Here is an 18608-nt window from a genome sequence, read left to right as displayed (position 1 = left end):
GTCAGTTCAGAGCAGTTTGAGTTTTGTTGAAGCAAATCACTCTGAGCTGGGAAAATTGTGAACTTAAACCTGTGGTCCCCAAATCCTAGGCAAATGCCCTTCCAGATGAATTCATATGCTTCCAGATGAAATTGTCATCAAACCCACTAGTGTTTCCATGAGATGAAATTTGATTAAAAGTGCTTTGTTTTGTCTCACTAAGAGGTTGTATATTGTTGCATGGCTTGATAGCTTCAGCATCCAAATATATTTTAAAATAGATAAAATCCTGTGGTCCTTCTCTGCATCACTTTGCCAGCAGCTTTGGGAGTATGCCCAGTGATCTCACAATAAGTGAAATGTATACTGTCTCCCAGTGTACATTACTGGGTTCATGGGGAGAATCCACATGATAAATAAAATAACCACAGATATTTTATTAGGCCAGAAGGGATATAAAAAGAGTCAGGCTCCTGTCGATAGCTCCTTTAAGAGTCAAGAAGTGAATAAACATGGTTTGGTGCAGGGCTCTGACCCTCGGCAACATCCTCTATTTTGCCAACAACAGTTGGGATTTTGAGTTGCTGAATCATGCCAGAATTGTTCTTTCAATGGGTCATTCCTATAGAGGAAGAACCATCAGCCCCACATCTGCTATGGGACTGATGTTGGCCTGGCAGAGTCAGTTGTTTCTCAGCTAATGACACATGGGACTCAGAAGTATATAGTGGATGTTGTTGATGCTGTTCTTAACAGTCTCCTTCAAAAAAGAGGGAAGGGCATATCTGTGTCAGAAGATCCACCAGTGTGTGTGTCTCTTGGGGGTCGCAGCAGCTCCCCAATGAGCTGTGCTGCTTCAGCTGTCACATGCCACAAGAACAGAGGCTGAACCAAAATATGCATAAAGCAGAGGCAATGGCTGTATCTCTTCTTCCAACTCTATACACAAAGTACTTTGGTTTTGGGACATAGTATACTCCATTTTCTACCTGATATGAAATACAGGTTGACTGCTGGCCCCTTCAAGCTGCGGTTCCACTGACGGTCAGGGTAACTGATAAGGTTAGTGCCCTGAAACTGAGCAGAAGCAGCAGAAATAAAACACAGTCCCAAGGTACTAACCTTTTGCTCTGAACTGTCCAGGTTGCCTTGTTCCCCGCTTGCCTGCTTTGCCCTCTCCCCTGCGTCAGGCCTCTCGGAGAGTCACTGGGAGGCCATAGCCTCCCTCCTGCCCTGAGTACACAGAAGGCAGAAACACGTGAAGAGATCCAGGCATGGCTCCTATTAGCAATGAATATAATAAATCTTCTAAGCATTAATTTTCCTCCCCTAACCAAGAGCAGCTGATTTACCAGGCATTTTATTTGTTTTGTAACTTAATTGCTTGATACTTCAGATATAATCATGTTAGCTACTTTTAAATGATTAAAGGGGAATGACAGTGGAGGCTCCTCTGTAAAGTTCTTTCTTTCTTTTTCCCCCTCTACCACCCCTCACAGCATGTCTTTACTGAACCACAGCTGTGACCCAAACTGCGTGATCGTTTTTGAAGGATACCAGCTTTTACTTCGCTCTGTCCGAGAGATCCAGATTGGTGAAGAGGTAATTAACTTGTCCTCCTTTCCATCCCAGACACCTGCAACAATGACAACTCCCTAAATAAATTCCAGACTGCAGGGCCACCAGCTTAATATTTTGATGATATATTGATGCCACTTTCTAGCACATAGCTATCAGGAGGAAAATGATAAATAGAATCATCTCTTCTCACTGCCTGGGCCCCATAATCATTACTTCTCATAAATCACTAGCAGTCTTGACAAATTCTTGTTCCTCCTTTCCTCCTCTAGGCACTTCATTTTGTTTGTATTTGAACATCTTTACCCTGATGGAAACACTTACAATATTTCTGGGTGGAATGCAGTGTTCGCTAAGTCATTGCAACGATAAGCATTTGTCAGACTGCAACCATACTGTTGCAGTAAACCTTTCATTGACAGTGAAAGTGGCAAGACAAGGTTTGTTTTCTTGGCCATTTCACTAGAAAAGACTTCAAAATATCCCTTTCCAGAGATTTCTGATTTGATCTAAGGTATTCTCAACTTTGGTTTACTTTGAAAATAATCATTCGTGGCTAGATAAGCATTTCAAAGTAAATGTCTTTTGCAGCAATGCAATACTGAATTTGCTTAGTAAGGCCTGCAAATACGTGTGTATATATGTAACTTTACATGCACCAATGACCTATGCGGTCCTAGCTGTTGGTCATTTCAAAATCATGACCTAGTATAAATACGGTTCACGCCTGTGCTTCAAACTCTGGGAAGATCAAGGGCATATGTATTCTAATTTAGAAGTAGTATGTCTTTTCTTCCCTATGAAGTGTTTTCTCTTTTAATGTAGCCTTTCTCTAAGATAGTAGGCCATCAAAATTAATAAATGGTAAAATATTTTTTTAGGCAAAATATTGTGGAGAACCAATAGAAATGCTTTTGCATACTTACCTTTTTGCCAAGAGAAATCTTTTAGGATACAATATACTTTTGCAGAGCTATTAAGTGTAGACATCTTTTGGTCTGGCATTCTTGTTCAAGCCAAATTATAGACACTTTTCTTGCATTTTATCTGTATACCATAACTTTCCTCTTGGCTTCCCAATTCACCAAGATGGGTTGTTTATTTAAAAATACAGTAGATTTTAATGTTTTCCCAGGATGCATTTGGGTTAATTATTAGAGTTCTAAATTCTGAAGCTATCTTATTTTTCTGTACGTGGATATATTTTTCTAGGTAAATTTCATAAAGCAATTCTTTGTAACAAGCATCTTTTACAGAGTGGGAGAGGCCCCCAGGTGATCCTGGGTGGTTCTGGAGTGAGAAGTGAAGTAGAATTCCCTTGCAGGTACGACCACAGTGCAGACTGTGCTACAGCTGTGAAGCTATGGCCCAAATTTTAGACTTAGTGTTAGTGGTCTGTAACCCACAGAAGTCTCTAGGTTAAAATCAGTGGTGAAACAGATATGGTGTAAGTTACAAGTCATTTGTAAGGCAATCAGGAAATAAATATAAGTTATAAAGCAGGGCAGCTAGGACCAGTTTGTTTGCAGTGACTTTGGCAGTTGTGTGAATACAGGCTTTAAAATGACTGCACCTTATGTGGGCATATTATATTTTCTAAAAAGCTTTGCCTCCAATGAGGCAGTAAAATAAAGTCAGAATTTTCCAAAGAGCTCAGGTTCTGGTGTCTTTGTTGTGACTATTGCTTCTGGTTTTGGTACTGAAAGGAAAACCTGCCTTAAGGAACATGTAAGATTTTATATATATATACATATATATACACTCTGTTAAAACAGGTGCCCTCTTGACTTACCTGGAAATAAAAGTCTCAGTCTGAGGTACATGCTTCTTTGAATAAGGATGTGTTTAAGGAAGAAAATGGGCATAAGTGAGAATGTAAAGATACAAAGTGAATATTAGTTTAGATCTGTTATGGGAAGAGGAAGGAAAAGAAAATTATTATGAGGGTAAGTACAAGTCAGCAGTTTAATATTATTTTCAACACCCAATTACTTTTCCTCTTACACAACTGCTTTCGCTTTTCATTTTGTGTTCTGTGTGGTAGCTTTGGTACAACGTCTTTCCGTACTGCCTTACTGCTTGCCTGCAGCAGGGTGAGCTCAATTTTCTTAATAGCCATGTATTGAATTTACACACCTATGTACATGAAACTACATTACCTGTTATGAGCTGAGTTTTTACTTACATTACTGAGGTCATGATCTGAGCTAATTGGAGAGAAAATACATGTTAGGGAGGAATCTGATTGGGTTTTCTGAATAAATCGAGTGCTCTGAGGTGGTAAGATGAACATTGTTTCGAGTCATGAGGCAACAAGAAAACTTAAATAATTATAAGCAGTAGAAAACTTGCCTTGTCCTGCTCAAACTTACACTATATTTAGACAAAATGAGATCCCCTATGTAATAATTAATAGAAAGTAAATAAGCACTAAGATTTATTAGAAATGAGAAGCTAAGTAGCAAGTCAAGCTCAGATCAGTAGAAGAGGACTATGGCTTTACTATCCATACAGGAGCAAACTTGATAGGGCTTCTGGACCCTTGCCAGGAAAGTATCAACCACTGCAATATGATGTGTTCAGTAGGCCAGTGAGAAGTAAAAATATTTTTGCACATTTGTAGTGCTTTCTGTCAGAGGACACTACAACAACTTACTCATGTTAAGGAGTTGTTGACCACCTATAATCACAGGGAAAACAGAGACACAGGGGGTTGACGTGACTGGCCATTGTGGTCATCTCACAATTATATAAAGAGGGAGGCACCAGTGGACCTGATTTTGGTTGTAAACCAGAAGAGGTATTATTACATTGGATGTAGCTGATGCAGTGTGATGCAGATTTATTCAGGAATAACATTTATGCCCCAACCACACTTTAGAGTGCTCATGCTATACATGGTAATTATATGTATCAAGTCAGTGATAAAAAGCATGCAAGGTTATGGGAACCTCAGAAAGTTTTTATGTCCTGATGGAATTTGTTTCAGTACAGTTTTAGGCTCATGTCTAGGCAGATTTTGTTGGCTTTGCATGTTTTTGACAGGAAGGCATGTGGCACTTAGTGGTTCTTAATTGAATTTTGGTTTGGGCTTTGAAATTTGTTCAAATCCTAAGGCCAAAATGTATCTTGGGCAGTAGAAAATTAGGACTCCTGAGCCAGAAAATGTTTGCCTGAATCCTTATAGAATGAAAGTGCTAAATTTGATGGTGCTGTATATTTGGAAAACTAATCACTCCTAAAATCATACGCAAAATTCTAGCTATCTGGGCCTTTTTTGTGGCAAAGACAGTGTTGCCAGTCCTGAAGCACTAAGAAATCATGAGTCATGAATGTTACTTTTTTGTAGGCATTGAAAGAAGGGATTCATGTATAACTGCATGGTTTACCCAAGTTGAAGCTTTAAGAAAACAAAGTGTATTGCAGGAATACTGAGAGTTGGCAAGATGGAGAAGTGTCTGGTCCTTAAATCTTGCTTCAGGAACCAAAAGTTCAGAGTTATTTTTAGGTGTTTTATTTGGGTTTTATACTAATGTGGTTCTATGGAATTCCATGCTCTTTGAGGGCAGAAAGTTACCATTTTAAACAAAAACACACTACGTTCCCATTGGCTTTTGCCAATGAATGCTTTAGTTGATGTTCAGAATAACAGCTTTCTATTTCTATCATTATATATCTTACTTGTCTGTTTAAATGACATGTATAATCCTCATTAAATGTAGAATTTTTAAAGTGAAAATTTGGCTCTGATAGGAAACTTCCTTTAAGCTTGGTAGCTTTGCTGCTTTTTTTTTTCCTTCCCCATCCTTGCTCTGACTCTGTTATAATTCATATAAGGCAGTATGGGTCTACATTAATACCCCAAATTCTAGTGCTTGACCAGCTGGTAATGTTCACCACTAAATTTAAGTGTTTTCTGTCCTGCAATTGGGATAAAGGGAATGAAACAGATAGGGAGTAGAGGAGAGGACAAAAGAAGTGAAAGGAGGACAAGGCTTGGGAGCAACTGTTGATCTCCATGCATAGATTGGGGGTCAAAGTGGCTAGAAAGTGTCTCCTAACACTCTGTAGACTCTATACCAGGTTTTTGAGCATAATTGAATCTAATAGCAGGAAGAAAGAAATTATAGATTTTTGTGGGGATTTTATTCTATATGTTGCTACTTAAAAGACTACAGGACTTTCTGAAACTTGCTTCCAGCAACTCAAAACTAATTATGACAGCTTTTTGCTCCTCAAGATAATGTTAGTCAAAGTGCTGACTATCACAGCTTTTGTAACTTTAGGTGACGTTACTTTGACAGTATACAAAGATTTCCTTTTCTTGCACTTTCTTCTTTGCAACAATGAAATTTAAGTATTGCAAAGAAAGGTAAGATATGGGGAAGGATTTTAAGAAAGCAACAATTATTCACCTAGAGCTCCCCAGGGCTACTTCAGTGATAAGGTAGCCTATCAACTAATTTACTTTCTGAAAAAGACAAGCAGCCAGCTCTGAAAGGGTCTTCATCATTTCCCTACCCTTAAGTAATCACTTTAAACAGCATCAAGATGTGTGCTATAATTTCAACTGACTTTTTGTTAATTACTATGTCTACCTGGTGTTTTGCAGGCAGACATGAGTTCATTCTGCCTATTCTCCAATCAGAAGTTGTATAGCTATGGTTAGTTCAGTGCATAGATGAAATCAATTAGTCCGGCTGAGAGACAGGATATATTAGCTGAGGTCCAGTTCTGCTCCAAAATGTGTGCATGGCTTCTCATCAGCTTCAGAGTTCAGTTAGAGCAAATTTGTATCTTTCTGCAGAAAGTCACATAACAGAACATATTCTTACAGAGCAACTAATTTTTAAAATTAATACTAAATACAAATCATAATTTCAGATTACCAGCAATTAAGTCTATCTTCATGATAGATTTCAACCAAGATATGTAATATTTCTGTTATTATAATTCTATGAGGAGAAGTTTTATATCTGTGTATGTTTGACACATTGCATTTTGTCACATTACATTTTTTAAAACCAAATTTTGCCTTGAGTTAGAAGGCATTTTGGTCATATATGCCAAAACAGAAAGAGCACAGACTGTTCATCACTTATGTAACTCTTGTCTCAGGAACAGATTTTTGTACACAGCCCTCCCTAAGACCCTGAGACCCATGATTGCAAAAACAAGAAGACTCATGTTTTTTCCCTGCTGTTTGCATTAAAATAGTTGATTTTAAATTTCTACAGAATCCTCTGTCTAGAAATTTTGTAGCTTATAGTCTGTTACAAAAAACATAAATTAAGTCCAGTGCAGCATGGCAGTACTGGAAAATTGTGTCCACCTCATTTGGCAGATGAGGAACATGAGAAACTAACCACCATACCTATGGTTAAAGAATTTCTGTGTCAGAGTGAGAAGCAGGGCTCAGACAGTGCTGCATTTCTACGGAGAAAGCCTTGAGAACTAATAAGTCTCACGGCTGTTAAATAATTCCCTGCCTTCATAAATGTTATTTAATATATATTCTCCAGTTCAGGGGGAAAAGATTTACTGCATTCTTTATAAGCGATGCAATAAAGAGGCAAGCTTTGGTCAGCTGAAATAATGTTTTAATTAATACCATACATCCCACATGCAAATACCATTAAGACAACCTTTGATAAATGGGCATATTTCCTAAATATGTACAAGTTAAATGAGCCTTGCGTCTAATGAAGGGATCCAAAATTAAAACAAGTGTAGGAGAGAGACTTGAATACAGAATTTTTATGTTTAAACGATTAAATGATTAGTATAGACTTAGTCACCGTTGGGTTGATCATGTTTCTAAATATCCTAATTACATTTTCCCACTCAGTCTGCCAGCTAAAAACATTTTTTCACTTCCAGATTTCTGTTGGCAGGACTGGGAATTTGGACATGGTCCTCTGACAGCAAGAGAAACCCTAAGTTGTTAAAATGCTAAAAGGGGGTATCAATGTGTCGAAGCCTCTTGTCCTCGTCCTTCTGCCCAGTCACATGCTCTAATCCAGAGCAGGTTGTTACGTGACTGTTCATATCCAAAACTGTTTGGTGACCTCTGAAAAAGAAATTACTGGTTTCAAACTTGTTCCTACTTCCAAGGTTTCTGCAACATGAATGAAAAAAAAAAAGGCCAAAAATGAAAAGAGAGAAAGGGATGAAGCCCGTAGGCTGAAGACAGATAAAGCATGTTCGGTGTTGGCTGTGTGTTTGTTTTGCAGTATCAGAACTGAACCCTGCCTAATGATGGGTTCAATAGTAATGATGAGGTTTAAACTGTTGTCTTAAGTATTTTGGCAAAGACTAGACTAATCTCACATGAATGATTTGTTTTCCCAGAAGATTCCTACTGTCTTGCACTGTGCCTGAACTTGATTAAATCCCTTTTACTGCTGGATGCCACCTGAACCTAAAGCCCAGTAGGACATGGGTCAGAACCAGTGACGTTTATGGAGAGGATAAGAGACAGGGAACAAGCCAGTGTGTGGAATGATTTTGACAGAAATCCCTTGCAAGTTGCAAGGAGAAATGAAGATCAGAGGCCTGTGATGGGAGAGGGAAATTGGGCTTGGAATGGCTGAAGGATGAGGTTAGGACTACAACTTGACTGGAAACTGCTTTGTGGGAAGGAAGGGAGACAGATCTTTCTTACCACGCCAGGGAGGTTGCAGAGTAGGACCAGCTGGGGAAAGAAACGAGGACAAAGTTGGTGGGGCCACTGAAGATGATTGAGAAACTAGAGTAGGGCAACAAGGACTGTTAACCTGGGACAGTAAGAGTGCTAGTGATCAAATATGGGAAAAAGGTGTAAGATGAGGCATGCAGGGGAGGCAGAAGGGCAGATCTGGGACTGTCAGGATGACAAATCGGCTCATTGTATCAAGAATGGCTATGTAAGGAGCTAGAATTGAGGGCTGGAAATCAGGTTTAGATTCTCCACCGAGTGTGGAGAATAAGACCAGAAAATGATACTCATGTCCAGGGGCAGAGAAAAGAGAGAATGAGAAGAGGGACAGATTGGAGAGAATGGAGCAGAAGAGACCAACCTTGGAAGAAGAGAGTGGAAAAGAAATAGGCAAAACAACTTCCATCCATTCACTGCAGAAAGCTCAGAGGGAAGCCTACAGCTCCTGTGTAAATGATTAGTACAGACTGTTCTGCTGTAAACCAACAGTGGTGAAACTAATCTCTCGGCTCAGACACGCACAAGCTGGGACAGAACAACATTATATGGAATACAAAACCTAACAAAGTTCTCACACTTTCTAACTTTTGACTATCTGTGGAACTTTAATTTGTCTCTTTCATTAATTATACTATTAATCTTCAATTATGATACTTTTTTTTTCCCCACGGGCTTTCTGCTTATGATCATTTTAAATGCTTTGCTTTGCCATCTCAGTAGTCTTCTTTTAATACAGTCCTCCTTCAATATGTAATCAAATTACACTGTAATAATAAATGAAAAAAATGCAGGCATTTTTTTAGTTGCTTGTTAATTGCTCATTTAATTAGAATGCTCACTAATTTGCAAAATGCAGGTTCTCACAATGGATTTCATAGTCATTACTACAAATTGGTCAGGTTTTCCTGTAATTTCTTTGAGTGGACTCTCATGATTTAACTGAGAACCATGTGAAAGTTCTCCCAATTAGTTGAAGTGTCTAGGCTCAAGATGAAATGATGTGACCTGATTTTTTTAGCTCTGACCTCTCTGGAGTATTTCAAAGTGGGTTGGGCATATAGTGTAATCACTCAATAGCATGTATAACTGAATACTGGTCTGAGCTGGGCTGTTATTTTGTTATATTCTTTTCCTTATAATTAATCTGTGCCTGTGCAGCACTTCAGACATTTGAAGAACTCTACAAATGGTTAGCCCTGTAAAATTCCTTCTGGCAGGCATAAAAATGAACAAACTACAGAATTCTCTGTAGTTCATTGGAATTCACTCTGTAGAGCATGAGGAGTTGAAAATGGCACAAATGTAAGCATTTTCTTTTATCATTTTGATAAATTTTCTTGTCAATAGTTTCAACAACTTTGACTGCAATGCTTTTGTGCTTCCTTGGTCACAAAGGAAACATCACAGACATACTGAAGATGGGTATGACATAAGAGGAGCTTTCCTTAGGGTCAAATATATATTTGCAAGAAAGTAGGGGCTTCCCTGAGACAATATTTTTTGAGATAGTTGGATGTTGTATAACACCAGTGCTAAATACACATTTAAGCTTTGGAGCTAGACAGAGAATGAGATTTCATGCACAGGGAATTCAGATACTGAGCTGCTTCTCTCTCTAGTTTCTCTGAAAAGTTGAAATAGTGATAACTTCTTGGGGATTAGTAATTTCAAACAATATGGGTCTGGAAATGTGAAAAAGTGTTCCTCCATGGAAATTATTTTTGGTCTTTTTTTTCGCCCTTTTTAAAGTAGTCAACTTCTTCTAGGAAATAATCTATTAAGATAAAATTTTATTTTATGCTGGAAAAATGTTGTATCCAAAAATGTTACCTTAGCTATACATACACCAAAGATGGAATTTTTGTAAAGTATACTAACTCTGGTTTTATATGTACTGCACACAGCTCACCATCAGCTATATTGAATCACTGATGCCCACCAGTGAACGCCAAAAGCAACTGATGCGCCAGTATTGCTTTGAATGTGACTGTCTTCTCTGCCAGAATCAAGAAAAGGTAGGTTGAGTGAAGAAATTCCTTGCCAATGAAACAGAATTTTCCAAGGCCTGTCAGCAGCTTCCCTTTCTTTATGTAATGCTTACCTTTTGCTACTAATCGAATGGCCAGAATAGAGAAGAAAATGACCTCTGCCCTCAGTGCTGTTTATGTTGCTATGAAAGACAACCATGAAGGAAAGAAAAGCAGGAAATGTTGACAACATGATAAGAAGAATTTCTTGCTAAAACGTGCATTGTTCATAAAGCTAGGAACCACTTTCAGTTCCAAGATGTGGTTCAGATCATTTTGAGATTCAAGGACCTCTGAACATGACAGTTAACATGACTTCAAGCTGAAAGGAAGGGATTTTTTTTTTCTATTCAAAAGAATAATCTTGGAACTTTAACTGAAGCCAGTTATCTGATGCTACAGGAAGGCTGTGCTCATTCTCATAATAATGTTACATTAATTCTGACAAACACCTGCATCAATAATTTTCAAGAACTACCAGACATATTCAGCAGTTGTTAGAGAGAGTGGTGAACCTCCTTGGATGACTGTTTGTAGTTTTTATGCTCTCTTTCACAAGTTCTTGGAGTAGCAGGTCAGTAGTTGTACTAGACAAAATTTTGCTCAGCGTGACCTTTTACTAGGTTTCAGTCTAGCCTGGCTTAATTATATTCTGGGTTGCTTCATATTTATATAGCCTGGACAGAATAATTTTGGCTTCAAGCCTGATGAGAGATCAAATGGAATATGCAAAATGAGGCTGGCTTCATAGCAGTTTGTGCACTTTGTCTCTCTAGTTATATGTACGCTTATTCTTATTTTCACAAATGCCTAATTTGGGCAAGTCAAGTGCCATAGCTAAATGTGCTCCCAGTAGATTAGAAATGGTAAGAAAGGTATTGATGAAAATGTGATTCCAAGGAGCGTGATATGATTAATGAAATAATTGCTGTACAGGAAAAAAGAAAAAAAAAACAAAAAAACAAAGTTTAAACTCTGTTGGTAGGACAGGTGTGTGTGTGTAGTTTTGTTCAAGCCGAAGTACACCCATTGAATATATAATGTATCCTTTGATTCATCAGTAAGCAGTTCAAAAAAGAGAACACAGAAGAGTTTCAGGCTTATGACATAATGCTAAATTACTTCCTGTCCATGTGCAAAAGTTGTTGGCATTCTGTGCCTGATAAAGATTGCTGCAGTGCTACTCGGAGGCAGTGAAGGGAAGTGAAGACCTCTTTTTGTCTTTCTTCTAAGGATGCTCACTGAAGTGCCATGACATCTTAGATTAGTTTTGGGGAATGGCATCCCCACAGATGCAGTGACAATTAAGAAAAATAAGCAGGCTAAAGAGTCTTTAAGGATCGCTTAACAGTTTGTGAAAGAGTAGACAAGCGGTGTAAAGACCATTCAGCTTGTGGAATGTTTTAAGAAACAAGATCCACAGGCTGGAGTATACTTCACTGTAAGAGTCAACAAACAATATCAAAAAATATGGTAGTGAAATTATATGTCCATATATTGATGAAAACAATAGCGTCATACATAGGTTAAAATTAATTAATGATTTTTCCTCTTTGAAATTTTTAACTGTTGTTTGAGCTCATATTCTATAGATTTTTTTTGCCCATTGGCAAAGTTCCCTATGGGGATGATACTGCAAAACGTCTAGAAAGCTCTTTGTGACTGCATTCTGAAATTCTGTAGTTTCCTCATTGTTACCATGTAAAGAGGTCTGTGAAGGGCTAGGAACCTCATGTCAACTTTATCTGTTGATGTCTATGAAGAAGACATCTTTATCCTCAGCTTCAGTCTAGGATGATTAGATATAATTTGTAGCAGTCCTCATAGTACTGCATTTCATTTCTCTGTAACAGAGATTTTATAAATACAACTGTTTACGTGACTAACTTGGAAACATAGATATTTTTTATTTTCCATTGATCTCAGTCACTGTTGGTAAGGTGAGAGGCATGTAACACGGCAGCTACAGTGGGAGATAATATTTTCGGAAATTCTGGTTTTTTAAATTACAGAATGGCTGGATTTAGATGCTTAAAAGTCATCAGTTGGCAAAATTATTCAATAATACCCCTGCTGAAATACCCTTGATACTGGGACAAATTTCCAAGACATCTTGCAAAATTTTTAAAAGGCAAAGTCTTTGTCAACAGAATAGGCAATGGCTGCAACTTTGGGTCATCAAGGGTCGCAAATTCGACATTGTGATTCAATAAATACAATCAGCTAACAGTAAATTCCCATATTACAACATTGCTTTGCAAATACGATGGCTTAGTCAACAGCAATCCATCTCATTAAATCTTTGTTATAGGTAAAAATGCAAATTCCAGTTTGTCTAAGAAATGCTTTATGCCTTCAAGTAAGTTATTGGGTGTTGGGGATTTTTTCAGTTGTAGTCATCTCATAAAAAAAGCTAGAATCCTTTTTCTAACACTTACAGAGATCGTAGCTTCTTGTTACTCCCAAATTTCAGTCTTGCTGAGTGTGTGCCAGCTGCTGAGCACATACTAGGGACCAGTGAAAGCAGAGGAATCACTCCTGAGATGCACACATCAATTTACAGTAAAACTATAACATGAATCACTTCCATTGTAGCTTTTATTCTACGTCTTTTGCAATGTTTTAAAAGCGATTCTGAGAATCCTGTGGGAAATATACATTAAAGTTTATATGAAGGGCATATAAACCTTATATGTATTAGTACTTAGTTACATGTATGCTTATTTATTCATATTTGTAAAAATACTTTGCAAGTTTCTTATCAATGAAATTTATGTCTCCTACTATATTTTCTAAAAGCTTGTTCATTTAGTCTTATATGCCCAAGTGAAGAAGGAAGATGGTATCAAATTTCTGTTCTCAAGTCAGTTACTGACTTCGTAAGTGACCTTGGGTAATTCATTTTCATTCAAAAGCAACCTTTGTGTTTTCTAAGACCCTGTCCTTATTTTTCATAATTAGTGAAAAGCAACCGTTTCAATTGGATCTGAACAGGTTTTTGACTAGAAACCCGATCAGTCTGTCTAAATCGGAGACCATTTTGGTGAATGTTCTGTGAAGCTCTGTTTTGCTCAGTTTCCCCAAATGCAGCATGAAGGTGGCAATTCATACTTCTGCTGAGTATTCTGATGTCCAAAGGATAATAAAGAAAGATGCTGCATTTTCTAAGGTCTTTTAGATTTAAGTGCTGGATTTGTTTTAATGGGAATAATTCCTTGAAGTGGAATGGCTTGAAGTTTAGTTGTATGCTTGCCATGTGGTATCTTAAGGTTGTGTAAAAAAAAAAAAAAAAAAAAAAAAAAGACATCTATATGAGCAAATAACAGATTTAGCCTACAAAATGCTACTAATTTCTCCTAACTTTACTTAGGCATCTAATCAAAACCAGTTTTTAGCCTTCCTCTATACCCAAAGAAAAGACAAGCAGCTCATTCATACTGTCTTGCAGTAGAAATCTATGAAAACTGGAATGGATGTAAGAGCTTAAAGGAATGCCTTCAAGTAAATAGCCACACTTTAGACAGAGAAAGTTGGGTGAGATAAATTATCCTGCTCCATGAAGTATATATAAACACAAAATCAAGAATCACATGATTACGTTTCTGTGCTAGCTGACACGGATAGCAGAGTGCAGTTGCAACCATGTAGGTTTCAGCACGCTAACATCCAGATTGTCGGTAAAACTTGTTTATGCAGATCACTTCAAGCATTTGTCTCTGGCTGCTGCTGTAGACAAATATATCTTACAGCCAGTGTCACTGCTTCTTCACTGTTATTTGTGCTAAAATTGATTAAACTCGTATAGTGGTTACATCATACTACAATCACACAGATTAGCTATGCATACAGACAAGAGTAGTGTGTCAAAGTGCTCTTTTGCCATTCTAGGTTACATGATTCTGCAAGGGCTTTTTCTAATATTTCAGGTCTCTGATGAACTATGATTTAAGAGGCAACTTATCTATGAAGAAATATTCTTTATTTCTCATTTACTGTAATATTTCATGTCACAGCTGTATAAAACAGCAAAATTCACTCTGACACCAGCAATGACTTTAAAATTCACAGTCATTTGGTCTTTTTAGCTAGATATGGCAACTTCATACAGCATACGAATCTTCTCTAACCACTGCCTAAGTATACACAGTTCACTTGCACAATTGTCTAGATCTGAGACTAATATGGCAAAGGCTGCATTTTCAAGTATACTGAAACAGGCTGCCACCCAAACACAAGCTGAGCATCAACTTCAACCAATGCACACTGGCACACTCAGTGTGAGCAGAGACAGCTCTAGACCAAATGGAGAAGTCCGTGGCTGTGCAGTCACAATTGCATTGCATATCATGAGAGCAAATGTTCCTCACTGGTCACTGCTGATGAAAGGACTTCAAAGTGAGTCTCTGCTTGCTATACAGTAGTAGTTTTTTATCTGCCTCTCCAACTGTGAGCACAGCCATGGAATAATACAGGTGCATAGCTGCCATCAAGGATGAGAAAATATGCAGGCAAACAGTGGCAACTAGCTGGACCTGTGGATCTCGAATAATTTTTGGTGCCTGGGCCGCAATGTCAGCTGCGTTTTGATTCTAAGAGGTCATACCATAATGCTGGCCAGTCTCTTAGCAACTGGTCAAGCAGCCTGGCTGCTGGTTTGACAAGGGAAGAGTAGCAAGTGCTAACATATCAGTGAAAACTGGTTAAGAAAAGATTAAGGTAAACTTTTTGGCAGTACAGTTATTGCCAAATTAAATGGCACTAGATATAAATCTAAACAATATTTTTAATTGATTTTGGCCCAAGTTGAAAAAAAAAATCAGTAACTAAAAGAGCGGAAAAAAACATGTCTTTCTATAAGTCACTCATAGAATGTTTTCTATGTTTCCTTAAAGTCAGTACTTTAAGTTATTGCTATTGTAGTGTCTTTGGTTCATTGTATCTCTGACAGCTTTATACATTATTTTTTTCTCCATTTTAAAGATCAATCTCCACTGTAATTCGGAAATGTGTGCCTTCCTAAAAGCTGAACTCTTGGCAACATATTACCATTCCAGTACGTAAAAGCCCCTTACATTAATTATAATTAAAGATGGGATTACATTGATAACAAACATTTTAAATGGAGAACAGTTTTTTCCACAGTCATGAGCCAGAGTATTGTTCATGTTCTACATTTTCAGCCAAGGATTTCAGGGAGATTTGTGCTTATAGAATCACTTTGTTATGAGTCGTCTTTCTCCTTTGGAGCCAGGATTTAATATTTTAGTCTAGCTTCGTTTTTGGAAGGCCTTTATATATTACAAGGTCAAAAGCAATGGGTTTGAATCTGAATCATTTTTATATTTGGCCAGTATTTGATAGTTGCCAAGGCTAATAATAACATAATGCCAGTAAGTACGTTATTCCTTTAATCAGTTTCTTGCTTTGCTTAGTACTTACTTATATTGCATCCTGAGTTTTGGTATAGAACATCACAAGTCCAGTTTCCAACTCAAGGACTCTCAAAATTAGGTCACCTGAACAGCAGCCAAGCTATCAACATCTACATCTACATAAAAATGTCACCTGCAATTCTTTAGGTGGTATTGCAGTTCCATACACGCACCAGCTCTTTTATAAAAAAAAAACCTGAATAAGTTCCTGAACCGACTAGAAGTTTTGACATTCTTTTCCTATCCTAGCAAACAACACAACTGTAGTTTAAGAATTTCATCAAATGTAAATGGTCCTCTACGGACCTTGATCAAATTTGTTGCTATAGCATATGTCCATGGTTGATTTGCCTCACCGAGGTTTCTGAGAGATGCTTGAATATGGCCAAGGATAGAATTTAAACACCGTTTTCACCTTTGATCTTCATGTTTGGTGTCAGCAATACTATTGAAGAGCATGTGCTTAAATCACAGAGGCATTGTTACATGAAAAAATATTATTATTGACTGTTGTTTTGAATTAGCGTGTAAAGGTTTCATGTAAGATCACTGTACTGGTGTTAGTACAAAAATATCACCCCTCCCTCAGGGATCATATATTTAGGACACAGGAAATACAAACTTATATGTTAAGAAGTGCCTTTTTAAATTGCTGAATTGTCAAGTTCCAGAAGTTTGTGTCCCAGTTTTCCCAATATTTATTTATTTTCAGGCATTTACATTCTCACTAAGTTTTCCAAGTACAATATGAAAGATGAGATCTCCAAATTAATTCAAAAGATGAAGCCTGGGAAGCAAGGATTAAATAGGATTGTTGAAAACAAGTCTGTTCATACAGCTAACTGAACATAAAACCCCTTGATCAAAGCAAAGAATGAAGTAGGAGCATCTGTATCTCTAGTCATGATTCTAAAGTACTTGCTAAGTACTAAGGTACTAAGGGTGTGTTTAAAAAAAAAAATTCAGGACTTTGTCCAGCAAAATGCTGGTTTAATCCATTTCCTATCAAAAGATAGAGTTTGCAATAGTTTATTTTAGAAATCGTTCGTTCATTCCTCATCTTCTTTTTGCTGTTTTGCCACTAGAACTGCCTTTGAAGAAAACTACAGAAGGAAGTCAAGTTAAAGCTCAGTCATATTTCACCCACCTACCCTTTCAGCCCAACATTGGTATAACCAGTGCTTACAAAAGCCAGTGGCAGTAATTAGCAGCCCACTGGGGCACAATGCTGATTCTTTCCATAGGTGGTTGGCTGATTAACAACTCCTTCCTTCTAGCAAGACATTTGGTAGTAACATAAACCCTGGATCAGTTCCTGAAATCCAACAATCAAACACTATTCTGTTACCTTTCAGAGGATCTTACCCTCTTGGGATGTATTTCCAAACAGCCAAGGACAGAGGGCTTTTTTTTTTCCTAGTGCCAAAAATGACACTAAAAAACAAGGCAACCACTTCTAATTTCTGGGCTCTCTTGTTCATTAACAAAGGCATCATCTCTTCAGCTCCTTAGCATTTCTTACATGACTTCTGAGGCTTCTTCTATCTTTCAACATTGTAATTTTTCTTCCATCAAAGGGCAGTCCCACAGACAGTGACAAATGGACAGTGATCATTTTTCCATGACAACTTACCTCTCCCAGTTGCTTCAGGACTGTCTCAGTGTGTTCTGGTCACGACTTGGCAGCAGTCAGCTGGAGCTCACTTGGGTTGTCAAAGGTCACAGAAAGGATACGACTGTTCTTATAAACAGACATGAGTTCAGAGCTGTATGCGGTCTCCTTGCTTGTTCGGGGGATCCTTACTAGGGAAACCTGTATCAATTTGGTCCAACAAGTTCATATTTGGAGCCAACGTAGGAGTTGGAGTGTGGCACTCACTCAGGAGCCTGGCTTTCTGCTCATCTGAGGGAAGCAGAATCTTATTGCTTTCAGACCCAGCCATCTAAGAGGAAATGTAAATCTTCTGGCAGAAATACTTTTTTGCCAAGGGAAGGGAGTCCGCTCTCATTGCTGTTTCAGGCTGTAGTGGCTACATTTAAGTGCCTCACTAGCAGTGTTCCCCCTTTCCGGACATCCAGCTTCCTTGGGACTGTTGTTAGAACTAGTTATTACTGTTACGATTTCTTTTTTTCAGGTGGTGTCATTCCTATAGCAGTCACTATTTGGTCTCTGCTGAATGATAAAGAGAAATAAGGAAAGTCTCGCTATGGGTTAGCAATCTAAAATAAATATATAGAAGGTAGAATATACTGAGAGAAACAGCAGTAATTTAAAACATAAGTCTAGATCAGACAAATCATTTTCCAAACACCTTTTCCTGCAGTGATTCTGGGGAGACTAGTTCACAAATTTTTTCTAAATATATATTGAAGCCAGTCGTTGCTTTATCTGATCTTGAATCTCTGAATTCTCTTTCACTGAGGTTGCTATAAGGTCTTGTGTGTTTCAGCCTGTCAAGGTGGTTTCTAATATCAGTCATACCTAAGGGAATTATCTTAATTTTGGATGCCTTTTCTTGATCTGTTTATCAGTCACTTTCTTCTACTCTGCAGGATGTTTGGTCTTTTTAAATCCCATGAATTAGGTAATTTACTTGAAATATGATAGATTTTAGTTCAGATCCCATTTCAGTCAGAAAAAATGATGTCGCAACTTTAAACCGCAGAGTTTTCTGGACTGACTGGGATTCAATTTTCTGGGTTCAGAATATCTCTCCTGTTGAAGGTCTTCCACTTTGGACAAAATAATATCTGCATCAGAGCAAGAATAACATTTTATCCTAGGTGTCAGAGCACTCCCTATGGGGTAAGGGGACCCCACAATTCTGTCAGTGCTTCAGGCAATGGGTGAGGTTCAGGTGAGTCCGGGATACAGACAGTTCACCATATCTTTTT

The 18608-nt window shown here is 37.8% G+C and overlaps 1 protein-coding gene across 1 annotated transcript in view; it reads left to right on the top strand.

The window, feature by feature from the left end:
- SMYD3 (SET and MYND domain containing 3) overlaps window positions 1–18608 on the top strand; it is a 385279-nt gene that overhangs the window by 302588 nt on the left and 64083 nt on the right. Inside the window, exons 8-9 of the mRNA XM_009321269.1 lie at window positions 1479–1581; window positions 10159–10269. Coding sequence (XP_009319544.1) covers window positions 1479–1581; window positions 10159–10269 — 214 coding nt within the window. The remainder of the gene's footprint in view (window positions 1–1478; window positions 1582–10158; window positions 10270–18608) is intronic.

This window comes from Pygoscelis adeliae, unplaced genomic scaffold (assembly GCF_000699105.1).
Source record: "Pygoscelis adeliae isolate BGI_AS28 unplaced genomic scaffold, ASM69910v1 Scaffold463, whole genome shotgun sequence".
NCBI classification, from domain to species: Eukaryota; Metazoa; Chordata; class Aves; order Sphenisciformes; family Spheniscidae; genus Pygoscelis; species Pygoscelis adeliae.
Note: the sequence above shows the minus strand (reverse complement) of the source record. Positions and strands in the feature narration are given on the sequence as shown.